The following is a 27,957-nucleotide window of genomic DNA, read 5'->3' as shown; positions in this document are numbered from 1 at the left end:
CAAAAACAGTAAAGTCATAATGTGTGTAAAGCTTCAACAGCAGTAAACACCTTTCATCCTTCCATTTTCTTTCACTCGACCAATTAATTTTTTAAACTCTCAAAAACAAATCACATCTTTAAGTCACAAAGCTGCCACATGTGCAGGACTCACACCTCCTCCTTTAACATCATTGCTGCTACAACACAGAGAAAAACAATTATACCGGATATAAAAAGTTGGCAGAGTTTTTATGAGGATCACTTAAGCTCCAACAAAACTTCATTTAATTTTTTTATTTTGTTTAGGTCCCAAAAAAAACCATCATAATAACATTATATCAATAATATTAATACAGAAGTTGAAAAAAATGGAGGAAAAAATAAAACAGCTTTTCTGTCCACAGCCTCGTTCTCAGTGGGGAGGGGAGGGGGATTTGATCCTCCGGGGGGGGGGAAAAATCTGTAAAGTCCTTTTTTTCAGGGGTGGGGGTAATCAAAACAAACAAACAAAACCAAAAAATGTGAAGTGGGCGTGGCTTCAAGCTTGAGGCGCGAAGTCTGTCTTACTCCTGTGCACCAATCAGGAATGTCGAGGTGAGGCAGGGGGTGGTTTTCGAGGTAAAGAGCCGACGTTCAGTCTCACTGCTGCGACATCTGCCGGGGGAGGAACGGAGAGGTGGGGTCAGAGAGATGTCGTGTGTGTGTGTGTGTGTGTGTGTGTGTTAGTTACCTGCTGTGTCTGCGGCTGTGGTTCAGGTGCTCGGCTTGCCAAGCGGCTCAGGATGTTCCTCTCAGACATCTGGAGTCGGACTGCAACCGGCGGTATCCGGGCGATGGTTGCAGGCAGCCGGGTGACGTCCGCCTTCATGTCACTCAGCAGCTCCTCCAACTGCTTCAGCACTGAGGGAGGACAGACACATACATTAGAGTTATTTTCGAGGTTCTTCACAACTTATTTTAATGTTCTCAAGGTGCTTTTATCTTAAAAATCAGACAAAGTTGACATTTTTAGCAGCGCGACTCTAAAAACAAACAGCTAAGCCTGCTCGCCGACGTTACCTTTGTGCAGGACGGCGTTGGCCGGTTTGTTCCCGGACATGGACTCCTTGCTGAGGTGCTGGTGAGACTCGGCCAGACACTCCACCTCGCTGAAGCGGGTGTTGAGGGCCATGGAGGGGTGGGAGGGGTCCTCCGACATGTTGAGGTAGGCGGCGCGTCGCAGCTGCTCCTCGATCACCAGCGCCTGTTCCAACAGCTGCAGCGGAGGCGAACAAAGAGTCATTTTATTTTAAATGTTCTGCTCAGTTCAAAGATCCATCTCCTCTGTAACATCGAATATCAGATGAGTGGAAGAAAACGATCAGAAACACAAACAGTGTTGATGTCGTCCTTTACCTGAAACAAGTCTTTATCAGAAAAAAATATCTTTAAAGTCAAATCTTTCATACCTTGAATCTTCTGGCGAGGAACTTGTTCTTGATTTCCAGGAAGTTTCCTCTGTTCATCTCTCCTTTAAAAGGCTCGTTGAGGATGGCGAACTTGACGTCATTCTGGATGTCCTGCCAGCGGGCGTAACCGTGTCTGAAGGAGGTAGAGGTCAAAGGAAACAACAGACTCTGATCTCACATTAAGTGCTATTGTTTTAGTCTCCAGGGAAGCCAAACAGACAGACAGGTGTGCAAAGGATACTGTATGATGCCGGCCAGCAGCCAGTAGTCGTGGCGGCGATGCCAGATCTCGTTGGTTTTCTTGGTTACCGTGGCAGCGCGCTCCTCGTTCTGCCACAGTGAGTGGAGCTCTGAGAGAAACACGTGAGTCAGCGTTGAATTGAAAACATTCGAATGAGTTGTGCTCGAGTCTGAGCCAGCGTGTACCTGTGAATCCTCCGTCTGCGATGTTGAACATGAACCGAGTCTTGGCTTTCTTCTTCTCCTCGCTGGCCCCGCTCGCCGTGGCAGCGGCGGTCGATGCCGTTCCCTCCTTGTTGCCGTCTCCGTTCTGCAGTTTGGCCGCCGATTCCACTGGTTTCTGAGTCTCCTTCTCCTCCTTCACATCTGCGGGAGGATGGAAAAAGGAATCACAATTAACGACAGCAGAGCGTCAGAGAGCGCCGAGAAACCCTGCAGGAAACGTCATCGGCACCTTTCTTTTCATCTGCGGGAGGCGTGGTGTCCATCTTTTCTGTCTTCTCTTCCTTCTTTTCTTCTGCTGAAATCAAGATTTTTTAAAAAAAAGGAAGAACTTAGTAACCAAATAACAAGGTGTATCTCTCTATCACTTACTCTCTAAAGTTTTATTTAAAAATATATTAAAACAGGAAGAATCCCGAGTGACTAGTTTTACCTTTGACCTCTGCATCCTCAGGTTTGACCTCTGACCCCTCTGTCTTTGCCTCTGAGGGGGGCTTCGTTTCCTCCGCTCCCTCTGGACTCTTCTTCTCACCCTCTCCTTCCTCCATCTTCTCGCCTTCTTTCTCTTTCACGCCCTCCGTTTCGCCATTGCTCGGTTTGTCCGTCTCCATTGGCTCCCCGTTCTTCTTCTCCTGCTCGGCTGACGGACTCTTCTCGTCATCGTCTGGGATGGCGATCACCTGCCGCAGACGTGGAAGATTAAAAATCTTTCCTCCTTCCGACTCCATAAACCCGATTTCATTCACAGCACTCAGTCTTTACCTCGTTGCTGGTTTTTCCGGCCTCTTTACCGTTCTTCTCTGCCTCGCCCTCTTTCTTCACGTCCTTCTCACAGTCCTTCGAGGAGTCGTCGACTACAAACAAAATATCTCGTGATATTGTTCTATTTTTATACGCTTTATTTTTCATCACAAACACATCGAGTATCCTGTATGACTTGTGTATTTGTTGGTTTAGCTCCAGTGTGAGTGTTACCTGGCACAGGCGTGTTGGGCTGCGTGTCGGCGGGGGTGCCGGTGGACGGCGTTTTTGCAGGAGAATCGGGCTGAGCCGCGGCCCTCTTGTTCTCCTCCAGCTCGGCCATCCAGGGCATCGACCACTGGCCGTTTACGTGCTCGAACTCCTGAACCTGGAAAACAGGCGAGCGCGTCAGCAAGACGTCTCTACATGTTGCTCAAACTAAATAGAAACAAAATAAAATAAAAATCTCAAATCAAGCATTTCTGGGGAACATGACATTACCAAGTTTATTTTCATCCTTGTTTTTCTAAATAACTTTTGTATATTTTAACCAAAGCTTTCACCACCAGGGGGCAGCATGAAATTGTTCAGTTTTGACTTTTCGCCTACCAGCTTCTAAATGAAGTAGTGTTTACTTCAAACACATTAGAAATGCTGCATTTATAAAACAAAACCAGAGTTTCCCCCCTGAGACCAGATTTAACTCATTTAAGCTTCAACTCCACTCGTTCACTAAAGACGGTCTCTGGAGCCCAGCCTGCAGCTAACAAGTACAACAGATCTCCTACAAGCTCTGGAGTTCAAAACAGTGAAGATGTTACAGGCGCAGAGTTTTATTTAACTCTAAAAGGTTGTTAATGATTTTTAAAGAAAATAATTAAGAAAAAACTGAGAAATATTCAGACAAAGTTTCTTTTAAGCATAATTTGTTTTTCTTTTTCAGTTATTTGTGTGTTTAAAAGCAAAAATTGCAAAACCCTGTTGAATAAAATGTTATACTGCTATACTCCAACAAACCCAGTCATCCCAGTTTAGTAAGAAAAAATAGGAAAGCTTGACTGAGTTTACAGAGAGAATAAAAAGAAAACATACACTCATCCTCAAATACCTCTCATTATTTGAAGATGGAAAAAAGTTTTGTTTTTGGTCCGATGAGCCAAAGTGTCGGAGGTTAACTGTACTTTTAAGTGACTGGTAACAGTTTTTACACATAGAAAGAGCCTGAAAGCACAAGTGGAACTATGAAGACAGCAGAGAATCAAATTCCTGCTGCAGACTGCTGGTTCATTTCTAGCTTCAAATGCATTTCCAACAAAACAAACAAACCAAGTTCTTCAAAACAAGCGTATGAACCAACCCTAAGGCGATCTACAGCTGTTAGCCTCTTATTACAAAATGAAAGAAAGAGTGCCTTCATTACCTTTTTGCGAATAAGTGACATGACTCCGATGCGGGTGAGGACGTGCTGCCGAGACAGCCCTTCTCTGGGGACGCCGTCCGCAAAGGTCTCGGCCCCGTCGGCTCCGGGCTCACAGAGGTGACGCATAAACAAAGACACGTAGGCCCTGAGGGAGTTTAAAAGATGAAGCAATAAAAAGATTTATTACATCAGTTTAAAATGTGGCAGAAGACCACCTTGATGAGCACTTCACTGTCTTCAGTGGAAGCCACGTGTTTGTATTTAAGCTGCGATCCTCACTTGAATTCTTTCTCAGATTTCCCTCGCAGGTCTCGGACCAGCCACTGGGTGGTGAAGGCGTCTTGTGGGGGCATCCCATAACGCATCACTGCGTTCAGGAAGGCCTTCCTCTGCCGAGAGTTGAAGCCCAAAACCTGGGAAACGTCAGAGGGGTAAACATCAGAGTTTACATACAGAGAACAAACAGTCATAAGATCCACGATAGTTGAGTTTTGAGATATACCACCATTATACCTTAAAGACTATTCAAAGAACAAGGTCACCACTGATACACTTATAATCTGAGATGTTTGAAGCTTTGAGTCTCTGAGACGCTCACCTCGATGTTGCCCCCCACCCTGGCCAGCAGGGGAGGCAGCGGTTTGTCTTTGTCGTTCCTCAGGCCCTTCCTGCTCGGCCTGCGAGAGTTGGCTGCAGAGAGGAAACAACGCTGGTGATTTTACAGATGATAAGAAACACTCTGCAGGGAGGCAGACCGTGCTGCAACACTCAAAATTAATGTTTCCCTTTTCCGTCTACAGAATGACATTCAGAGTTTATTGAGTTACAAGCTTAGAATACATTCAGTTTCTCTTGTCTGTCGTTTAAACCTTTAGTTATTCTGTTCTGCAGGTTTAACATGAGTCACTTTTCCAAAAAATATTTTTTAAAACCGAACAATTTTGTGAGTAAGTGAAGCTGGAGATCCTGTTTTTATGTACTTGTGAAGTAACCAGCACTAATTAGACTGCTTTAAATGTAGAGAGCAAATATTAAACATTTCATCCTGGACCTCAGGAAACAAGTTAACCAAGTTTTTACCTTCTGATCTCTCGTCAAAGTCCTCATCGCCCTCCTCAGATGCCACCGAGTAATCTGATTGGCCATCTGACTGGTCATCCTGCCAATCAGCTTTGAGACAAAAGTAAAAAGGAAGATTTAAATTTCATTATTTCTCTATCTGCACGTACGCACACCAACCACAGCTTGTTTCATGTAATCTACAGTTTTTCTTATAAATCAGGCTGAGATTCTTTGAGCACTGCTCCCCTTCACCAGAAGTCCCATTCAAAGGGGGAGGAGCAGGAGAAATGAGGGAGGTGGGAAGGAGAAAGAAGCAGTAGAGCAAAACCCTGGGGAGAGGGAGTGATCAGTCTCCTAGTAGATGTTATAAATTTGAAAATCCTACAAGTTTTTCAGAAAAGTTCTTTTTTTTTTTTTAACCAAAGGTCAAAGGTGAAGTCAAAGGGGGGGGGGGGGGACTCATCATAGAAATGGGTAATGGGGAGGGGTGTTAGAAGAAGAAGAAAAAGGGGAAATGGAAAAAGAAGGTGAAAAGTGAGGAGGAGGAGAAAAGGGGGGAGGGGCATGTGAGGAGGCAGCACAGGAGGATGGATGTTCCCGTTTTTATTTTTCATTAAATGTTCAAAATCCATTTCATCAGGTGGTTTTTTTTTCAGTGAGCCATGAAGAGAAGCGAAAACCCTTCTTCCTTATGTAAAGCGACCAACGACATCATTAGAGACACTTGAAGAGAGAAGTGACCTTAAACTCAAGCTTCCCCCTCAGCAGAGGAGAAACTCCTCACTGAAAACTCTGAACTCTAATACACCCGTGCGTTTTCCTCAAATATTTTGAGCACAAAATACTAAATCTGTTCTTAGACCATTTTATTTTATACATATAAAACACTGTTTTCCCCTCTCTAAAAAGTAAGGAGTAGAAGAAGACGCCCTCTCACCTCTGTCTTCTTGAGAGCCGTCGTTGTAGTTGACCTGCTTGCGGATACGTTTGCCTTTGCCCAGGTTTCGGGCCAGATCCTCCTGCTGCTGCTCGTAATGGTGACGCAGCAGCTTCTCCCAGTAGTCTGGATCCACGCTCTCCTCCTGCTTAATGATCTCCCGCTGCACCTCCTCCTCCTGAGCAACAAGAAGGACGAAGGTGGTTAAAAGGACAAAAGGGGAGCTGGGTGTATGAAGGTCACTCCTGATGGGCTCAGGCGCTCACCTCCTCCTCCTCATCTTTCACCACATATTGAGCCACTTTGAAGGAGCTCAGGTATTCATTCATGCTCTGCAGCTCCGTGTCGTCAGTGGCGTCCTGGTTCCTGTCCAGTAGTCGCTCTATGGCTTTGTCATCGTAGTGAATGATGCTGCTGTCCTCCTCTTTGTTCTCACCTGCAGACGCACAGACTTCAGTTCACATAATTTTCCCTCCTTCTCTCTTTCTGTTGTCTTCTCCCAAGCTTCCCTCCACCCTCACCTTCTCCCTCATCCTTGAACAGCTCTTCTGTTCCAAACTTGAGGATGTCATCCAGCTCCTGCTTGGACATGGAGCCCGTCTTGGATCCGAGGCCAGGCCGGACCACCAGGTGAGTCAGCATCATCTTCTTCTTGGCAACCTGGAGAGAGCAGAGCAGGTAAGGAGAGAGGGAAATTTTATAAGAGCAACCAGCCAAGATTTCAACTCTGTGGGACTCTGCTTATATTTACCTGAGTAATCCTCTCCTCCACTGAGGCCTTGGTGACGAATCGGTAGATCATCACCTTCTTGTTTTGACCGATACGATGAGCTCTGCTGAAGGCCTGAAAGCAAAAATACACGTATGAATAAGCAGTTTGGGTGAATGTGTGAGTGATGACTAATGTCTCTGCGACTGTACCTGGATGTCATTGTGCGGATTCCAGTCCGAGTCGTAGATGATGACGGTGTCGGCAGTAGCCAGATTGATTCCCAACCCTCCGGCTCTCGTCGACAGCAGGAAGGCAAATTGCTGAGCACCAGGAGCTGAAGGATGAAGTAGGAAAGAGAATAAAGTTGCTTCAAGAATCAGATTTAGTGAATCAACTGGAACAATCCTAAAGCCGGTGATGTTTACATTCTGCCCCCTATAAAAGGACCCAATTCGACCCCCTGGACAGCGTTCCAAAAAAAAAACCTGCAAAGCTTTCATTCGTTATTCCAGTTTTTCCAATAGGAAAGCAGTTTTTTCCAGGTGTGATGAATCCAGCGTTGATACACAGGAGTGGAAAAGATATGAAAGGTGAAGGAAGAGAAGAGAGCAGGTGAGATAAGGATCAACTCACCATTGAATCTGTCAATGGCCTCCTGTCTCATCCCTCCTGTGATTCCTCCGTCAATCCTCTCGTACTTGTAGCCTTCGTTCTCCAGGAAGTCTTCTAGCAAGTCCAACATTTTAGTCATCTACAGAAAAAAAATAGAAAGGTTAGTTTAAGATAAAGACTTCCAAGTTGATTTATCTTTAGTATCAGATTGTTTGAGACGTCCGGCGTTGTACCTGAGAGAAAACTAGCACTCTGTGTCCTCCCTCCTTCAGCTTCCTCATCATCTTTTGCAGTAACATCAGTTTCCCTGAAGACTTGATGAGAGCATTTCCATCATACATCCCGTTGGGCATCTTTGGAGCTTCCTGTTGGGACCAATCAAATGTTAAGGTTTCATAAATTGCATAAAAGGTTTGTCCAAAGGTAGAACAGTAGGAGCCGTCCACAGCCTCCTTCTTAAATAAATGGTCTCTCCCTGGTGTTTGGGTCGTACCATAGCAGCCCCGGGGAAGAGGTAGGGGTGGTTGCAGCATTTTTTGAGGTCCATGACGACGTTGAGCAGTGAAACCTGGTTTCCTCCTCCTTTGGTGTTCAAAGCCTCAAAGTTTTTCGTCAGGATAAATTTGTAATATTTCCTGCAAACAGACCACAAACATTCAGCCTCATGTCCACTCCTCTGACCTCTCTTCTACAGCTGCTGCTGTACCAACCACCCCACTCACTTCTGCAGCTGGCTGAGCTCCACTCTGACGATGAGCTCGGTCTTGGAGGGCATGTGCTTGAAGACGTCAGCCTTCAGCCTCCTGAGCATGTGCGGACCCAGCATGTCGTGTAGCTTCTTGATCTGGTCCTCCTTGGCAATGTCGGCAAACTCCTCCAAGAAGATCTCCAACTTACTGCAGAAAAAGAAATGACAGAGAAACCAGATCACACGTGAGGTATTCCTTTACTTATCTGACAGTAAAGCGATACATTTTTACAACAGAGCTCAGGCTCACCTGAACCTCTCGGGCGTGAGGAAGTTGAGCAGGTGGAAAAGCTCCTCGAGGTTGTTCTGCAGAGGAGTTCCAGTCAGCAGCAGTTTGTGCTGCAGGGAGTAGTTGTTCAACACCCGGAAAAACTACAGCAGGGGGAAACAAAAATGTTTATAACAGGATCAGGCTGAGTGAGAATTCACAGGCAGCTGCACATGTTTTCAATTCAGACGCACTCACAACAGATTTATTACAGCTGTTTCAAGTAACCATGCCGACAAGCAGACCAATGATTCAGATAAACTTCTGATTCAACCACAGAACAGCTTTTCTTTGTTTTGTTATTACAGTCTGGGATTTTTATTGCCCGCGTTGTTGCTGAAAAATGATTCGCTTGTGCGAAAGCGCCCATCCCCTGTGTGTTGTACCTTTGATTGGTTGTTTTTTAGCCTGTGGGCCTCGTCCACCACCAGACAGGCCCAATCTATGGAGCCCAGGACGGCCATGTCGATGGTGATCAACTCGTAGGACGTCAGCAGAACGTGGAACTTGATGGATACATCTTTCTGTTGGAGGAAATCGCCAAAACTCAAACTCAAGTTTGAACACACTTTTTTCCTGCGGTTTCTTTTTTTTGCTATTTGTTTTACGGATTTCCACTCACGCCGCCATCTCCTTACCTTCATCCTGGAGGCCTTCTTGCCTCCTCGGACGGCGTTATCCTCGAAGGAGAACTCGTTCTCCCGGATGACGGCTCTGCTGTCCTTGTCTCCGATGTATGTCACTACGTACATGTCAGGCGCCCACATCTCAAACTCTCTCTCCCAGTTGATGATGGTGGAGAGGGGCGCGCTGACCAGGAACGGCCCTTTGGAGTGACCCTGGATGAGGAGACGAGAAGTGAGTGTAAAGCATCATACAGATGAAGGTCACCAGCGCTTCACTTAATGACCAACGACCTTTGCCCCAGACCCACTGGTCTTAACTCCACCTGATAAATAAAAGTGTTCAAACTCTTGGGATTCCCAAATTTAACTAATCTGTAAAATATTCTGTGCATTACAGCATATTTAAGCTGCTTTTCCCACAAATCAATAAAGAAACTAAAAATATTGTCAATAAAATCCTAGTAAGTTCAGTTGGAGGAAGTTTGCAGGAAGTGCATTCTGGCCTCCCACCTTCAGGTGGCAGCAGCCGCACATATGATGAGTGGTGGTTTACAGTTTCTGATCCAGCTTAATGTCGTCAGATTTCACCTGGTTTATACAAAATGGCTGGATGGCTGCTAGCCAATAGGATGACAGCCACCTACAGACATAACGTAGCCACACAGAGCACCGCTGAGTTGTAGCACTGAACGAAAAATTCATTTCATTAATTCATCTCAAACTAAATTCAACAAAAAAAAGAAATAAAAATCACATAAGTAAAACTGTTTAAGTCTAGTTCGAGTAGAAGCTCAAATTTCCAACAAAAAGGCGGAGAAGAGCTAGACCCAAAGCTTTCTAACCACAGAAGAAGATATACAGTTACAGCTTCAGCATGTGCGGCGCCACAGGGGTATAACAGAATCCAGCTTCTCACAGCCACTCACCTCTTTATACAGCGAGTAAAGGAAGACGGCGGTCTGCACCGTCTTGCCCAGACCCATCTCATCGGCCAGGATGGTGTCGGTGCCCTGAGCCCACGAGAACCGCAGCCAGTTGAGACCCTCCAGCTGGTAGGGGTGCAGCGTCCCCCCCGTGCTGTCCAGATATTCTGGCTGACGCTCAAATTTGATGGTGGGCTGGAAACGGAAGAATTACAATTTATAAACAAGGGCAGACGCAATCAAGGCGCCCTACAATCAGGAATATCAGGAATTTTTTTTATTTTATTTAAAGAAAATATAAATTTATAACTACAGGAAGTCTGACATCAAGACCACCCAGAAACTCTACGTGGGCACAGCAGGGACCCACAGTAGTGTAGGAGCTGAGGGACAATGAACAGACCCACAGCCCAGAACTGAAACCAGCTGGCACCATTGGGGTGCCAGGACACAGCCGCGGTGGCACAGGACAGCCCAGCTCCAAAGAGCTGATGCCCGACCCCCACAACAGAGGAAAAGAAGCCCACCTCACCAAAGACAGCCAGGCCTCAGGAATGTCAGGAAGAGTTTGAGGGCACATAACCTCATTTAAACATTTTCTTCCCTCTGGTTCTTGTAGGGATTTATTCATCTGCATTTTGGCTTTCTCATGAATCATATGGAACTAAATGGCAATTGACCTCAAAGTTGCTAAAAACCAACCACGAAGATGTCAGTTGATGGATGTCAATGGTAGAAAGAAAACACTTCCTAGTTGAGTGCCATTTAGTTTTACTGTATTAAAAAAACAGTCCATTTTAGAGGCAAACAGAACAGTTTTGGAGGATGTTCATGCATCAGGGTTATTTTTGTGCTTTTAGATAATTGTTGTTGAATTTGAATTCCCAAATGTTCCAGTAAATGGTAACCAGAACTTAGAAAGACCAACTAAATTCTTTCACCTTTTAAAAAACGATCAGCATTGCTGGTTTACCAGGTGTAACTATGAAGTTTAACATCCAGGCATCCATGGAAACAGCATTTATTACATTTAACGGAGTTAGAAGTTAGCAGGAAGTTAGCTCGCTTGTTTTGTTAGTTACCTAAACATGATATAGCATGTTCTGACAGAGAGATTTCTGAAAAAATTAAAAGGTACAGCTCTGCTATCACTTCCAACATAAATGAAGACAGAAAACTAAACAGCAGTGACGTTTGTAGGGTTACTGAAGTTGGGCTAGCTGGTATATAATGATGTGCTACGTGATCGCTAGCGACACAGCTATGTTAGCATAACATAAACAGTGAAGCTGGAGGATGAACACTAACTTTTTTCCACTCAATAAAAGTTAACGTGAAGGTTCCTGATGGTTAGAGACAAATACAATCGCATGGCAGGATGCTGTAAACGGACCAAACTTCAGTCAGGAGAACAACTGAGATAATCCATCCACAATACGAGGTTAGTCATTAATATACTGCAACAACATGGGAATAGAGCAGCTGTGATAGAATACAGCATCAATGAATCAATGGTACAGAAGTGGAGGAAGCAAGAAGAATGAGTTTAATAAAGTTTAATAAAGATTTATCTGACTGCTTTGTTTCTCTTAATGTGTCTTATAATCCCGTGCAGCTTATGGTCCGACAAATATGTATTGGACTTTTTTTTTTTTTTATTTGGCACACTGCAGTTTATTGTTGCAAAGCACCTTGTTTTAACTTCAGTGGATATTATATACGATTATGCTCAGGATATGTCAGCCCATTTCTACTTTTTATAGAGCTTTAATGCACATAAAAACAGCTGCTTGTTTAAGTGAAAATAAATGGATGGGAGGGGGGGGGGGGGGGTTTGCGCTAGTAAAGTTGTGGAGTTGTATTTTGTCTCGCATCAATTATATAAGTCAGTTATATCGTTATCGCAAATTTTCAAATCTATATCGTGATAAATCTTTTTGGCCATATCACCCTGCTCTAGTTGTGACCAGTGCAGCGAGCATAAAGTCACCTAAAACCCACTGACTCTTGGTCATTAATTCCAACTTACATCGATCACCGGGTTCTCAGGAGGCCTTTCAGGCCGCTTCACTCTTCCTTTCACCTTTATCTTCTTCCCAGGTCTTCCCTCCTCTCCCATCATCAGCTCTCTGGAACAAACACGCACTATGAGTAAAAAGCGGCAAGTTTCAGGTTGTTAACACAGCTGTGCAGAACTTAACTCACCTGTGGTTCCAGTACTGCTGTTTGTACGGGTCATACTCGGGTATGTCCATGTCCTCGGCCTCCCAGGTCGCCTGGTCGTACGGCAGCTCTCTCCACTTGATCAGGTAGTGGACGTTATTTTTTCTGTCCACACTGGGTGGGGAAGAGCCGGCACAGAAGATTTAATCAAAGTTACTTGTTGTCTTTAGTACATTGTTCACTCCAGAACAGTGAGAATGACAAAAATTAAGATTGAATAGAATAAGTTTAGAGATAGTGTGATTACTTCATTAGTGTTTACACAATCTCTACTTTTAAGATTAGGCTTCAAACTTAACTATATGCTTTAGCAAAAAGGAAAGGCTGGACCAGGTGATCCTGAATCCTCCCTTAGTTATGCTGCAATAGACGTAGGCTGCCGGGGGATTCCCATGATGCATTGAGTTTTTCCTTTCCAGTCACCTTCCTCACTCACTATGTGTTAACAGACTTCTCTGCATTGAATCATATCTGTTATTAACCTCTGTCTCTCTTCCACAGCATGTCTTTTATCCTGTCTTCCTTCTCTCACCCCAACCGATCGCCGCAGATGGCCCCACCCCTCCCTGAGCCTGGTTCTGCCGGAGGTTTCTTCCTGTTAAAAAGGGAGTTTTTCCTTCCCACTATCGCCAAAGTGCTTGCTCATAGGGGGTCATATGATTGTTGGGTTTTTCTCTGTATCTATGAAGCGCCTTGAGGCGACTTTTGTTGTGATTTGGCGCTATATAAATAAAATTGAATTGAACTGAATTGAATTAAAAATCTAAAATCTAAAAAAGTTTATAATTAAATCAAAATAATTTATTCTGATAGAAAAAGTGACTCTTTTTGATGGTTTATGAATAGTACAGAATCAGAGCTGAAGTCTAATCTGTGTAACATTGTGTCTGTAAGAAGGTCAGACTGACCTGTGGTTAAGGATTCGATGAACCATCAGCCACTCCATCTTAATCCCAAAGCGGAGGTATTTCTCCTCCAGATGTTTATACATGGGGTCCTTGCTCTTCCTCTTGACACACTTGTCCTCCTCTCCTTCCCCAAAGTCGATGGGGGGCGGCTCCTCCATGTCGTTCTTCCTCTGGTAGTTCCTGAACATCACTTGGCAGTGCAGCTCCAGCTACACAACATGCACGAGAAAAAGTTTAGGATGAGGTTCAGCTATCAGAGAGATTTAAAGCTTTCCTGAAGCTGTACACACCTGGAGCTCCGTGACCCACGAGCAGTGCCAGTAGGACATGTTGCACCATTTGGCGAAGAACTCCCTCTCGGGCCGCCCTGCCAGCGGGGCGGGGTCGGGGGCATCGGCTGGGAGGTCTGGGGGACGGGGAACCGGTGTGGGAGGAGGGGGGTCTCCCCAGCGCCATGTCAAGATTTTCTGGACCTTCCCCTTCATGGGTGGACACTGGAGGGGAGGGGGACAGTAAAGGTTTAAGTCTTTATGGATGCTTTTAATTAAAACTGGTGAAAAAGAAAAAAAATTCAGTTGAGCCACTAAAATTTAAAAACAGTTTCAGCTTTAAAAATAAGTTATCGCTACAAAAAACTTCAAACTTCAAAGAACTTTTGAGAGGACAGATGTTTTTTTAATGCCTATGACAACAACATGATCGGTTTACTAGTGGACAATCCCCTCAATCACTGCTAACCAGCTAACACCACTTCATCCCATCTAGTGTTTTCCTACTGGCAGGTTAGTCAGGTCACTATTGTTGTGGTCCCTGATGTCACTCATTGGCTTTGAGTATCCAACAAACAAACTCCACCTCTGCCGTTTTGGGCCACCGCTGTAGTTCTTGTTCCCTTGTGTTCTGGAAGATCTCCCCAACCAAAACCTGCACTGGTGGAGAACTTGTGCCACTATGCCAAAACTCAACAAGGGTACTGACAGGAAACTAGTATATTAACATAATGCACAAGGTATTATATATTATCAAATCCTTCCTCCTTCTCTCTCTTTTATTTTTAAAACCACTGTGACTTAAAGAATCCCATAACTGACCACATGATCAATAAATAATAATAACGCATGTTAGTACAATCACCACGTTTAACCCTGACCGTCCTGTCGCTCACCATGCAGCGGGGGCAGATCCACTCCCCGTTGGGGATCTCGGGGAGCGGTGGGTTGAGGCAGTGGATGTGGTACGACGAGGGGCACGAGTCGCAGCAGAGCAGCTCTCCGCCATCTTTACAAACTCTGCAGAACTCCATGTGGTGGTCGTCCTCCTCCATGTCACCCGCGTCTCCGTTGTCCTCCTCACCATCGGAGCCGTCTTCTCTGGCTTCCCACTGGATGCCCTCCTTTTCCTGCAATCGCAGGACAGTTTATGCTTTATGACCTTTAATCACAACAGTTTCCAACTATTTTAACTGGTGTCTAATGATTTAAAAAAATGAAACTGTGTTACCAGTGACATTTTAAAGAAAAATGGTAACCGTTCCACACTGAAAATCTGGGTATTTTTTAAGTCGCTTAAATGTTTGAACCCAGACTTTGTGATCGAACAGATGCACTTTTATTTAAACATCAGAAAGCTAGAACCTCCTGATGTTACCACTATAAAATAAAATGTCCATTATTAAGCAACTGAAGCCACTTTATGTGCTTTGTCTGACCTTCAGAAGGGTAATTTTTTTTTTTAAGGTGGAGTAAGTTGTCAAGAAGTTTCTTACACAGTGCGGGCAGCTCCAGGTGCCCTCCGGTGCTTTCTCCATGTCAGGGTCCAGGCAGACCATGTGGTACGCTCTGGGACAGGTGTCGCACAGGATGATCTCCCCACCCTGCTGGCACACCTCACAGTAGTCCTGGTGGTCCGTCTCATAGCCGTCACCATCTTCTACGTCTGATGAGGAAGGACAAAAAGTATTACACCCACTAACGTCTCACGTTAACAGAGAGTCAGGAAGTGATACGCGCTGTGATCCGTGATCGGTGTTTATGACACTGAGCTGTGTGTTTATGTTGCTTGTCAGAGAAAAAACTACTCAGTGAGTCACTCTTTCCCCTCAAGCTCAGATTCTCTCAATGACACCAACAGACTGAAACTGACGGGCTTCACTAGGATGAAGTAACTATCTGTTTTAGACAGAGATCCCACCGAAACACCTAAACACAGCCAGAAACAAAAACACTCAGATTTTCAGCCTGCTGACCAAAGTCAACAGTAACATGAAGTTTGGGTTAGTGGGGAGGAAAGAAAAAAAAAAAAAGAGCTAAAAGTGTTTGATCAAAATCTAAAGTGTCACCAAAAACAAAACATTTGCGCAAACTACAGGAGTGTGTTAAACCTCACTCGCCTGAATCTGGCTGAACAAAAGCCAAAGAAAAGTTGCAGTGCCTTCGACGGACAACAGTGAAATTAAATAAAATAAATAAACTGACCATTTGTATTTCAGTACACTTAGGGTAGGGCTGCTCAAATATGGTAGAACCCCAATGATCATTATTTTGATAAATAACTAATCTTGATATAAAACATAGTTAAACAGTTATAAATCAGTAGGGAGAAACGGTCTACAGGAGGTTGATTTGATTGATTCGATTCCTGGCTACTCCAGTCAGCACGCCGAAGTTATCCTTGGACATTCAAATGAAATACATAGTACACATAGTAGGAGACAAAGTCTCCCAGTTTAAGATTGAAGGTTCAAATAAGGATGTTTTTGACAGGAAGGTGTCTCGCTGGTCTCCACCGGGGCATCTGTGGATGGAGATGAGCCGACAAGAGGCCTAGATAACACAGGACCAACCATAGAGCACGGTGGTTTCTGAGGATCTTTAGACATCCAGATGGGGGGAAAAAAAGGAGCCACAGGCAGCCTTTGTAATTTGTCCACAGGTTCTTCTACAGGAGTCTTACGTCCCCTACAGAAACAGGCTCTCCTTCTCATCTGGCAAATGTCCTCAAGATGATCAAAAGTGCTCACAAGTCTGAGTTTCTACAGCCAGAACCACACAGCTCTACAAGAAATCTGTGCATTAGATTTATAAGGAAAAAACAAAAACAAAACTGCTTTTTAGTGAAAATGAAAGGTTGTAATAATTATATTCCGACTATCTTACCTTCATAATCACTCGCGGCCAAAAACTGTAATCCAATAATCTCCCAGTGCAAATTTTACTTTCCATCTGCAGCTAAAACCTTAACCAGTTAAAAGCGTTTCCACGCCTACGCAGCAGGGTGTCTGCGAGGACTCCGTCCTCTTTCAGTTCATGTGACTCCATCCACTACGTCATCCGACCGGTGACAACAGCTACAGAAGAGGCATCAGCAGGCGACAGGCCTGATGAAGACATCGTCCTTCTAAATATACCAAACTCCTCTGACTCAGTCGCAGTGATTAATGTGTGTGTGTGTGCACACTCCTCCTCATGTCGTCAAGAAGGCCACACGCTTCTAATACTTCACCCCGAACGCAGTCATTACCGCACAGCTAACCAGCAATCTTCAATCGCTACGCCCCATCAGCAACTGTTTAAGCAAGCACAGGAGCACTGGCTCATCACACCTGAGCTTAGTTTCAGTCTTAAAGACGCACCTTTCTTCTTCTTGGGTTTGCTCTTGGATGGCTTCTTTTTGCTGCGGCTGCTGCGACTGTTTGACCCCTCGGAGACCGCCACACTGTTGATGCTGCCGTTATCAAAATCACTGTCCACGTCGGGCTCATCCTCCTCGCTCTGTGCACACGGGACAAAAGATTTTAAGATACGTTTAGGATACAACAGGGTTCCCTCAGCTTAAGAGAATAAGATTTACGATTTCTTCTGAAGCTACGTGGAGTAACGTGTAACACAAAGTTAATTAAAACGAATAAACGCAAAAGCAAAATAAATTCCTCATGGTTAGAGGCACAGACAGCTTTGTTCTTGGCTTCAGGGTATCATTAAACAAGCTGATGTAACCTGACTCGTCGGAAATGCTTGAATGAACTTTGACCTGTGCCTCTTACTGCACTACCTTATTGAACAGCTAATTTTCCAACTAATACCCATTCCCCACTTTTTTAATAAACTGGTTAAAAACACTATTCTATACTGGGCACAGTGGTGGGCTTAATAACAAAAAACGCAGATGATGATGATATTTTGATACTTACTGATGAGCGTTTCCTCTTGCTGTTGAGGCCCCCCAGTTTGATTTTGAGAGGAGCCACTTTCTTTGTTTTCGTATTATTCTTCTTCTCTTGTGGTTTTGGTGCAGGTTTTGACTTCCTGCGGGCGTTGGGACCTGCCGGGGGGAGAAAAAAAAAAAAGAAGAGAAGAAAAACTCAGTTTAGCGTCACACAGATACAGGAGGCTGATATTTTAGCCTTTCATATGACCTCTCCTGCTCAGGATACCTTTGCCTTCCTTGGTCTTGGCCTTGCGGAGCGGGGGAGCAGGAGCCTGAGGAGGCTCCGCCGGAGGTGGCTGTGCTGCGGCGGGCGGCGTGACCTCTGCTACCATGGTGTCAACAGCAGCCGGCACGTTGGCGGTAGCCAGGGCAGCGTTGGCAGCAGCAGCTCCCCTCAGAGGGTTGTTGGTGCTGAACTCGCGCCACTTTGCGCCCAGAACCATCATCATCTTAGACACGGCGATCTTTGGGTTCTTGGCAGCGATGAGGGGCCTGAGACGGGTGTCAGGAAATAAAATTTTAAGAATGGGTACGAGTTCATTTAGCATCAAACGAATGGTACACATACAGCTGATTGCACGCTGATTACTGATCATGATGGGTTTCTTTAACAGAGTTTATTTTAGTCAAAGTTCAATGTTTTGGTGGTTTTGATGCTGCTGTGGGTCACATGTGTTCACTAGGTATCAGCTGCTGTGCAGACAAGTCTGCACGGTTACATCCTGAACAGTGAGTAACAGAAGCAATGCTGGGAGTTAGAGATGGTTTCTGTTGTTTCTGTGCATTTACGGTGTAAATTAGCAGGAAACTGAATTATCATTATTTATATTTTTGCTGTTCCTTCTTTCCCTGCAACTGGACGAGTCCATGCAGGTGATCCTGGACTGATTAACAGAGGACAGTGGAAGTGGCAACTTTCCGTGAGATGGTAAAATTAACTTTGCCACCTTTTTGTTGCACTCTTCTCCAACATCCCTTTAAAACCCTAAGTCAACAAACAGTTACACCTGCACCGTGTACGAGCTCTCGATACCACACACTTGAACTTTTATTTATCTAGCACTTTATATCACATCCGTCCATGTACCTGACAAACTGGCTGAAGGCTTTGTAGTTAGTCAGAGAGCGGTAGTCTTCCTCGGTGAAGACGTGGTCAATATCCTCCATGCCCCAGTCATCCAGCAGCTGAGATGACGACTTTGGCTCCTGCAGAAACAAAAATACAAAAACAAATTGTTAAAATCAAATAAAAAACAAATGGACACAAATGAAAACACAAGATAATGTATTAATGCCTCTCACATGTTTTGTTTTAATGTCCCACACTCGCCACAAAATGAATCCAACTGTGGGAAACGCTAAAGTCTATTCAAAAGAAAAGATCTCCCCACACAGTAAAGGCCTGTTCCCTGTTAGTGTATCACACAAGGAAATGCTTAATGTGCACTTTAATAACACCACACAATAAAAACAAAAAAATAAAACAAAAAAACAAAATGGTTGTATCCATCCTGCGAATTGGGTTTGGGTCGTAGACGACACCACCTGTGCTCTTTATTTAATATGACAAATACCTTGAGTGGGAATGGGCCATTACTCTGACAGGTAAAACTATGAAAACGTAATCATTTTGATATGCAAACAACAATGAGTCAGGTCCACTTGGTGCCTTTATTGAAACAAAATTCATTCTTCATTACAAAAAAATAAAATAAAAAAAAAGAACAAAACATTATTGCTAACATCCTGTGACGCAGGTAAAAAAGCCCACAGTGTCTCAAAACCTGGCATAATGCAAAGACCAGAACTTCCTGTTTTCTCAAAACCACGTTAGCGCTGTAAAGTGTTATCAATATGGATCTGATCAGATAACAGAGCGCGCAGATCAAGCACCCGCTGAATAGAGCGACCACAATTCAGTACATGCCACAGACACAACACAACGGGAGGCGTGTTTATTTCGGAACATCATTATTCCCAAAAAAAGAAGCTTTACGCAATAAACTCCTGCTGAACGAGGACGGCATCAACTGATCACACACAGACCGAGTGACCAACATGTGGGACCATCTGTGACTTATGAATCTGAAGCATAAAACCAACCAGCAGGGTTTCAATTTGATTTTTAAAAAAGGTGCTGCTGTGCCCTTAAGCATCATAAAAAGCCCCCCTCCTACAAAAAAGCACTTTTGTTCCCTTTCTGCACATCAGAAAGAGTCCAGTAGGTGGTTTGTGGCTTTATTTTACCCCACAACATACAAAATTATTATTCCACAGACTTTTACATTATCCATGGAATAACATCCTTTTCACAGCAACTGAAATAACAACTCCACTGACCCGAGGGGTTTGAGTGGCCCGTGAAGAAGCTCCAAAATGAGCATCGAGCAAGCAACCGAAATGCTGAAACAAAAGTGACACTGACCATTAAACTTAATTACATCAGACTGTTTGTTAATTAAGCTGATAATTCAGTGTGAGTAGAGTCAATCCATTAGATCACCACCAACCTGATGAGAATCTTTACAATTTACTCATTTATTAGTTGTTCTGCTGGTTTTTTTCCTCACTTTCCTGTCCTTGTTAAACAAACCTCAATCATAACTTGTGTACGCGATTTAAGAGTTTGATGGAAATTTGTCCTTACTTTGATTCTTTGATGACTAAATGATAAATGAAAAATAATCATTAGTTGCAGTGTGATGCTGTGGTTACAGCTGACTCACTGATCACTCCACATCATTACAGCCCTGTTGAACTTATTAAAATATTCTGATTCTGATACTTAGTCTCCTCAGTCTTCTTTTAAATGATGTGTGATTAAATGTATTAAAAGACAAATCCCTTCATTGCAGAAATATGAATAAAAGAATTCAAAACTGCAAAGTTTTCTTTAAGGTTTTCTCCTCCCATTCAAATACCTGCAGATCAACCATTTGTCTTGGAAAGGTTACAAAAATCAGGAGGTGCACAGCAAACCAAAACAACATCAAAGGGAACCACATGGTGGGAGTCCTAAGTCCCTTTTGGCCTGTGCCACTGTTCGGAAGGATGACAACAGTAAACACTGTCACTGAAGTTTTGCCCCTGCTGTCCAACTCTTATCCTACCAAGAGCCTGTTTTATCAAAATAAACAAACTATTACTAGAGAGTTTCAGCATCAAACATGATTTTTCCCTGAAAAAGGCCTCTGGGCAAATAGATCAGGCTTTTTCTGGACCACAGAAATGGACATTTTAATAAATTTGTACGCAATTTGTATACTTCAAGGAAAACAAGTAACTAAAGCCTTGAAATAAGCACAGTGGAGTAAACACTGCCTCCTGTATGCTGCAGCTGGATACTCCAAAGTTTCTAAGAAATTTGAAGCAGTTCATCTGCATTCAAACAGCTTTTATGGTGGGTGAAAACTGAAAACATCAACAGTGGATGGGAGCAAAAAACAACAAACAATACTTTTCAGATTTAAACTACCCGCACAGGTGGTTTAATGAAAGACGTTCAGTGGTATTTTAATGTGAGAACACCAGGTGGGAGAAGAAGTTACTTGGAGAGGCTTCATTTCAGTGAGTTTGCTGCACAGGATCACTGTACTTCTTTACTGGCCCAGGGCAATGAGGCCATTCATGAGGTGACGTTGATCCCTTTGATTGCTTAAAATACAAACTGTTTAATGGTGCAAATCTAAGAGTTCAGGCGTCTATCATATAAGACGACGAAAAGCAGAACTTTTCACAATTTAGAAGCTGGAATCACAAAATGTTTGGCTCATTTTTCCAGAAAAGGGACTGGAAATCACTCATCACAGTAGGTAAACCATTTCATCTCTACAGCAAGCAGACTTCAGGCAATTATGGCAAAAATGCTAATCAAGTATTTAATCCAATTATTAGAGTGGTGGGGGACACAGGGCAGCCCCATAGGGAGCTGGGCTTTATGTTCAGCTTCCACCAAGTTATGGGGAGGCCACAAGGCTTGTGCAGCACAGTACTCCCACACCTCAGGAAACCAGTACTGAATATCACCAGATCTTTAATGTTTTTTCCCCTCTTAAGGTTGATAGAAATTCAGTTAATTCAGACAACTGATTTTTCTCCATTTTGTCTTCCCTGCCTGCTGGATGGCTCCTTTCCATCAGCAGAGGTCGAAGTTTAGATCTGCTGAACTTTGAACAAGATGTCCGAAAAGCTCCGAAGCTGCACACTGTGGTCGCTGCAAAGCGCAAACCAATAAAAATAACTCCATCTGCAGGCAGCTGCTAATGATCCCTCCAAAAGTTTAAAGCCTTTTCTTCTGTTGTCTAAAGATGTTCTCTTTCTTTAAAGCCAGAATCATAAGTGAAATTTAACTTCTAAACTGCTGTCTTCTAAAGCCAGTTTCTTTTGAAGTTTAAATGCTAATAAAAAGGTGAACAGTTTGATAAAAACACCTGGCTCCGTTCGCTTCCCATCTCACAGCCTGAGCTGCAGACCTGATGCAGGGCAGCGCTCCCAATGAATCAAATTGTGTTTATCTAACCACAAAGAAGCAGGGTCAAGTGCGTAGTGCAGCGTTAGGTGATGTTGCCATAGTAACAGCATATGTCTTCACACACCCCAATCCACCCTCTCTTATGTTGCACTGAGTGTCATTAACTACAAGGACCCCGATTGGCTGGCGGCCTCAGAACTGGCCAGAATCGGCTCTTTGTTTGAGCACGTCTTACATCAAATCTGTTTGTTAAACAGCTGCTGACTCCATTACAGGTACAACTATCAATACCTGCTCCTCGCAGAGGAGAGAAGGGTACTTTAAACCAATAACAAACCTTTTAACTGTACAGAGAAACTATAGCAAGTTTTGTTTTTTACTCTGTTACTCATAACAGCGATGAATAACAGAGCTGTTGTCAGCAGCATTATTTTTGTAACAAAGTATTTCAAAGTGACCAAAAATTTCAACAAGCACTAAATGTGTTATAAGTGCATGGACCTTCTTTGCTCGCCTTTCTTACCATGCCGTCATCATCATCGTCATCCTCATCCTCCTCTGGTTCTGGTTCTTTCTTCTTGGAGGCGCTCCTCTCCGCTGCGGCGCTGTTCCTCTTCTTGTCCTTGCCGCTGCTGGCTCTCTTCTTCTTCTTGCGCCCGGGAGTGTAGTCGCTGCCCTCGCTCTCTGAGCGCTGGCCAGGGCCGCCATCTTCACCATCATCTACGCCGCCCAAGTCCATGGGCTCTGGGGAGCTAATGGGCAGCTCCTGGAAAAAGGAGAAAGGCAGTGAGCAAACAGAGACCCAAAATGACCGGAAAACAAATCGTCAACTTTTAGTAGGTTTCTGTTCTAGAGTTACTCAGCATCACATGTTTATCTTTCTAATCCAGAACTGAAACTAGATCTCCAGAGACCCCCATATATACAAACACCCCAGATTAATTGGATAATCCCCTCACCTCTCTGCGCGACCGCCGCTTGCTGCCCTTGCTCTCTCTGCTCTTCTTTGCCTTCTTTTTCTTCCTCACCTTCGGAGTCTCATTCTCAGAGATCTCTCCTTCCTCGTCATCTGCAGATCAGGCCAACAGAGAAATTTCATTGTTAAGGTGTACAAAGGAGCAACTGTGTGTCAGTGTTTGTGCCGAGAGATAACAACAATGAACAGCTGGCCGTGAAGATGACATGCGTATCGGAGGACACTTGCATATCCTGCTGGAAACTCAACACCAGCTGTAGGCTGCTAAATACTTGCATCGACTGTTTAATTCTTGATTCAGCTATTTCACAGGTAAACGGCACGTGTTACAGATCACAGTGGAACTATGAAATGACAGAATTTGTAAAGAAGCTTTGTTTCCGGATGTCGACTTTTATGATCCCAGGGCCTGAAATTCAAATATCTTAAAACTAGAGGGAATTCCCCTTTAACTGCTTCCCACAAGGCAGATTTATATTCTCTGGAACATGTTTGAGTCTGCTACGCTACTCTTAGTTTATGCTCGCTTATGCCACCTTCATTCTGGCAAGTTCCCTTGTTGGTGCCGTTTGGTGTGTTTTTTTGTGCAACTCTTGATTTTTGTAACCAGGTGACAGATGCAGGTGTCTGCGCAGTTTGATCTTTGCGTACAGTTGTGTCAATCAATGCAGAAGCAAAGAGATTTGTAACTGATAGAGGAGGGCTAATACAACAATTTACTTTGGAGAAAAATAAAACAATAAACAAACAATCATTGGGTTTTCTGTTTCAACATTTTCTACAACAACACTGATCAGCTACAGTTTTCAGAGAAGCAACACCTATCGATCAGCAGCAGATTGTCACAACTGAATCTCTGGCACCAGCTCATCTAAACGATGATCTCAAGCTTCAGGGTGCAGAAACATCTGAGGTTTGAGTAGCCAATGAGTAACCTGCAACTTGCTGTAACAGTTCAAATTATTTCTGGGGTGCTAGTGAGATTTAAGGTCATTTTCATCTGGGTCTTGTTTTGTTTACTTATCACCCTGTACACTGAACACTTGACCCTTGGCTCAACAGTCGTGTTAACAAAAGGACAAAAGTGTTGAGAAGACTTGATTGTTTCTATTTGTACAATAAAATAGAAAGTAACCAAATTTCTCCTTTTTGCAGTAATCAAAAACAAAAAATAAAGTCTGGGTTTTCATCTGTCTCACTCAGTGTCAGAACGCATTTAAGTTATCCACAGTTAGATGTCTGGAATTAAAGACCTGTGATGTTAGCAGTTAAACTAGTAATCTGAGTTACTTTCCAGTTACACAAGTTGCCCTCAGAGGGGGAGTGACTAATGAGTTTGGCTCTAGAGGTTAAAAACATCATTTACAACTGATTCATCAGGATGATTTAACCACACCCCTGCAGGCCTCACAAACAGCAAAAATCTCGATCCAGTATCTGGCACTGAGCGCTTATTAATGTAATGGACTACAGTAAGAAGCAAATGGCAAGTCGCCATCAAAGATGCACCTGGAAAGGAAGACAATTTAATGAGATGGGACTTTTTGGGTCAATAGAGGTAACTGAGCTTTGTGTAGGTAGGTGGAAACACAGCTGTAGCTGATAAGAAAAATTATTCGAATCTGATTCAAGTGTTTAACACAAAGAGCTCCTTATGAGCACAGTGATAGAATTTTCTATTTGATGCAAAGCGTGAGAAAAGCATGTTTTATGGACAAAGACCAGATTTTGCGTCACAGATGATTTTACTCCACAGATATAAAGACCTAATTTTGTGTACGGTACTCTGATTTATCCCTGTGGGATCTGTGCTTGTGAAGACCTAATATGACTCCTGATGGAAAACAAATTTTAAATTAGAAGATTTTCACTTAATAGAAACTCAGAAGTTTGAAAAACTAAAGACTGCATATGACATTCATTCTGAGCTGTGCAAAAAAGGACACTAACAAAGACACAGATTGAATTTAAGTTCTTGACACAGTTTTTTTTTAATCTATAAATTGCACCAAACTCTACTGCAGTCAATAGAAAATAACTCACCAGCTATTCAGCTACATTATTATACATCCTATATACAATTCCAGTGCAAAATTAATAACTGGCTGTTGATTGTGCATGAGTAATTCAAAGGCATATTTCTGGACTCTGTTTTTGTCCTCCCTTTGTTGATTATCTGTCATTTTTCTTTACAGCTGCAGAGATTTTACTTTTACTCTCATGAATCAAGATGTGTTTATCAGAAAAACATTTTTGAACCACATTATTTTGTTTTTGTCATTTTTGAAAGCTTCAACTAATGGTAATTTTCGATTAATTGCACTGGTGATTTTTTCCCCACTTGTCTTTTACTTGTTTGGCACCTTTGCTGACAATCAATTAGAAACCATGGTTGATCACTATATCTTATAAGCTGTGCAATTTTTAACCGTCTTTTCAGCTGCAGCATCTATTAATAAAAGCTGAATGCTGACATGTTTTTTTACTAAAATGGAAACGATTTTCCACAGTTTTAGCTTATGCAGTATTAGACCCAAAAAAAATAGTTAAAACGTGTTGCGGTACTTCAGAACCAGTTAGCAGGTACTGACACTAGAAACAACAAAATATGAATTAAAAGACAAAATTATTAGAAAATGTTTGACCTTTGTAAGACATCTGAGCATAAAGGCTAGCCTGAATAATTGGTTTCTGTATGGCTATTAATGAAAAGAAGAATGATTTTACAGTGTGTTGTCTTTTGCACCGTTTGTTTTATTGCTGTTATAAAGCTTTAAAACACGTGAACAAAAAGTGGACCGTTTTTGATCGATTTTTAGCATTTGCGGCTAACTTGCTGAATGTTTGTTCTCAACGGTTCTATCGCGGACGGTGCGCCTGCTCGTCGGAATTAAGCACACTGTAAACATCGGCCACACCTGCACGTAAAAACTAAAAGGTGATCGGGGATAAATAACGGTTAAATAAGAAGCTGGGTGTTGTTTTTTCCTTTCCGTATGATTATTATTATTACTTTTCCCCCCTTGCACACTCAAACCGAAGGCGCCGGCCATGAGGAGGGGGACGCCGCTGAACGTCATCCGCCAGCTTTCAAGCTAACTGGCTGCCTCCATCTTGTCATCGACACGTAAAAATACCGGTAGCTGGCTAACGCTAGGCCCCAGGAACATGCCGGTTTGTCGGCGTGACTTCACTCCGATGCAACCACCAGCCATGCCGTCTCAGGTTGTGGTAAAAACTGGACTTCTTTCTAAAACGATACTCAGCCGCGAATGAAGCCGGTTTGCTACTGTTAGCAACCCGGTAGTTAGCCGCATTGTGCAGTTAGCATTATGCTAACAAACATGATTGATGTGAATGTCAAAAACATCTGCTCATGCTAGCGCATAACCCAGCGTGAACATTAGCATTCTCTGCTAACAAATGAGCCTCGCCTTACCGTGCATTAACCGGTCCTCGGGGGCTCCGTATTCATCCCTCTCATCGTCGCTTGCAGACATAGCGGACAACAGAAAACTTTCTTTCTTTAGTTAGCTAGCAGTTTAGCTAACTAAATAAAGTTTCCAGGGTAATCCAGAGTTCTGACCCAGGCTTGAGTCCGTCCAAGTCGAGGAGGTGTTGTAGTGTAGGGGGGGTGGGGGGCAGAGAAGAACAAAAAAAAGAGAGCGGAAGGAAGTGAATATACATAAGACAGCAATCAGGACAATAAACAATCCCCACACGAGGTTTCTTTTTGGACAATAACTCTAACTTTGGACAGCTCGTAAAGATTAGCCCACACTCCATCTCCGCTAACATGCCATCTTGCCATTATCGTTAGTTTCCGTCTCATTAGCATGCGTGCTAGCCGAGCTTGACCGGCGGCCAGGTTCAGATCAAACACAAGACCCCCTCACACGCTCATATCTACCCCATAAAATACCTCACGGTGGGTTCTTTTATAACCACCCGGCATCCCAACCAGCCTGACTCAAGTAAAACCCACAAACAATAAAAACTGATACTCACAACTTGAGTCCCACACCGGCTCCAAAAACAGTAACTCCGGGCTCAGTTTGTTCGCCGGTCAGCACTTAGAGGCTCTTTTTTCTTGTATGTACACCGTTATCTTAACAATTTAAATATATTTCCGTGGTTTTTTGTGTGTAGCAGCAGCGTGTGCGCACGACGCCGTCTCCTCTTTCTCTTCCTTGCACACTACACACACCCCGCTCGCGCGCGCGCGCACACATACACAAAGAGATCAGGGGGCAGGCATCCCATAATATGCCCCCCCTCCTCCACCACTACCACACATACACACACACTTCACTGACCCCTCCCCCACTCTGCATAGTTACCTTGCAACGTACAGACCATAATAGTCAATCCACCCCCCCCCCCTCTTCCCCATTCCTCTATGCATACACGAACACACACCCCCCTCCTTCCACACACACACCTACACCCCTCCCTTAGCAACCGGGGTTACCATGGAGACGTCCCCCTCCCACCCCCGTGTGGCATCCCATAATAGTAATGAGCACAGTCACTGACATCCCACAATAAGCATAACTCCAAAAAGAGAAAAAAAAGGAAAAGGCGTCACATGGCAACTGTGTGTGCCACATGACTTGCTGCTTAACTTGAGCGTGCACGTTTGCATGTATGCGCACGCGCTGTACTGTATATGAGCCAGTGCACAGGTTGTAGGTGCAGCAGGGGGGGAGGCTGGTATAAAGCAGCAAAAAAATAAAAAATAAAAGTAGGGGTGACACCAGGTGAGTCCAGGTGTTACCCCCCTCCCCGCCTTTATAACAGCTGTAGTATTACACTTGTTTAACTTCTTTATATACACAAAGAAGGCCACATTACTTTTTAACACATGCAGACCAAAGAATAAAAACTTGTGAGCAGGTCAGTGTGGGGTTAAAAAGTCAGCCATTAGAAGAAGGTCAGAGGGGTCAAACTGTAGTCAAAACTTTGACGTTTGCAGCTTAAAACTGAGAAGAAGGCACTCAGGAGTGCAGTGGTGAAGGCAGCAGCTGCTCTCACACACACAGGCTGGAAATGCATTACAGTCAATGGTGGGAAAAATGTCTGGGTCCTAGACAGATTTTTCCCACCATTGACTGCCTGTGTTTCATTTAGAGGTGCTTGTGCATCCACACGAGCTTGTGCATGATGGTTTTCCACATGGGAAATAAAATGTGCAGATGTGGGCTAATGAGGAGCTGTTTTTTGTTTTTTTTTG

The 27,957-nt window shown here is 43.7% G+C and overlaps 1 protein-coding gene across 3 annotated transcripts; it reads right to left on the bottom strand.

The window, feature by feature from the left end:
• Window positions 1-260: 260 nt before the first annotated feature.
• chd4a (chromodomain helicase DNA binding protein 4a) lies at window positions 261-27,123 on the bottom strand. Of its 3 annotated transcripts, none has more exons than XM_026155826.2 (41): window positions 26,733-27,123; window positions 26,164-26,315; window positions 22,708-22,817; window positions 22,272-22,514; window positions 18,365-18,483; window positions 17,504-17,769; window positions 17,261-17,391; window positions 16,703-16,841; window positions 14,837-15,006; window positions 14,237-14,470; window positions 13,362-13,565; window positions 13,072-13,280; window positions 12,146-12,277; window positions 11,970-12,069; window positions 9,944-10,135; window positions 9,030-9,230; window positions 8,778-8,915; window positions 8,374-8,495; window positions 8,098-8,271; window positions 7,869-8,010; window positions 7,609-7,740; window positions 7,397-7,514; window positions 6,973-7,097; window positions 6,803-6,895; window positions 6,573-6,711; window positions 6,318-6,487; window positions 6,052-6,229; window positions 5,133-5,222; window positions 4,651-4,742; window positions 4,332-4,465; window positions 4,053-4,197; window positions 2,867-3,020; window positions 2,654-2,745; window positions 2,325-2,571; window positions 2,124-2,189; window positions 1,856-2,035; window positions 1,671-1,779; window positions 1,430-1,562; window positions 1,041-1,236; window positions 712-881; window positions 261-635 (listed from the first exon to the last, which is right to left on the bottom strand). In XM_026155826.2, exons 2-41 carry the CDS (start codon window positions 26,222-26,224, stop codon window positions 621-623), a joined length of 5,865 nt encoding a protein of 1,954 aa, XP_026011611.1. In that variant the 5' UTR covers window positions 26,225-26,315; window positions 26,733-27,123; the 3' UTR covers window positions 261-620. The 3 variants fall into 3 exon arrangements, with proteins under 3 accessions (XP_026011611.1, XP_026011612.1, XP_080152319.1); XM_026155827.2 differs by having other exon boundaries at window positions 2,124-2,186; XM_080296193.1 differs by having other exon boundaries at window positions 6,052-6,226.
• Window positions 27,124-27,957: the final 834 nt, after the last annotated feature.

The sequence above is a fragment of the Astatotilapia calliptera genome, chromosome 22 (genome assembly GCF_964374335.1).
Source record: "Astatotilapia calliptera chromosome 22, fAstCal68.1, whole genome shotgun sequence".
Lineage (NCBI taxonomy): Eukaryota > Metazoa > Chordata > Actinopteri > Cichliformes > Cichlidae > Astatotilapia > Astatotilapia calliptera.
This window is presented reverse-complemented; position numbering and strand designations above follow the sequence as displayed.

Bases quoted from the DNA above. Each gene is read 5' to 3' on its own strand.
- chd4a (XM_026155826.2), bottom strand. From the start codon at position 26,224: ATGTCTGCAAGCGACGATGAGAGGGATGAATACGGAGCCCCCGAGGAC. The intron at 8,916-9,029 runs GTAAGGAGATGG...TTCCTCCAACAG, and splicing joins AGAAGGCCTCCAGGATGAAG to AAAGATGTATCCATCAAGTT. The intron at 6,488-6,572 runs GTGAGGGTGGAG...GTGCGTCTGCAG, and splicing joins GTTCAAGGATGAGGGAGAAG to GTGAGAACAAAGAGGAGGAC.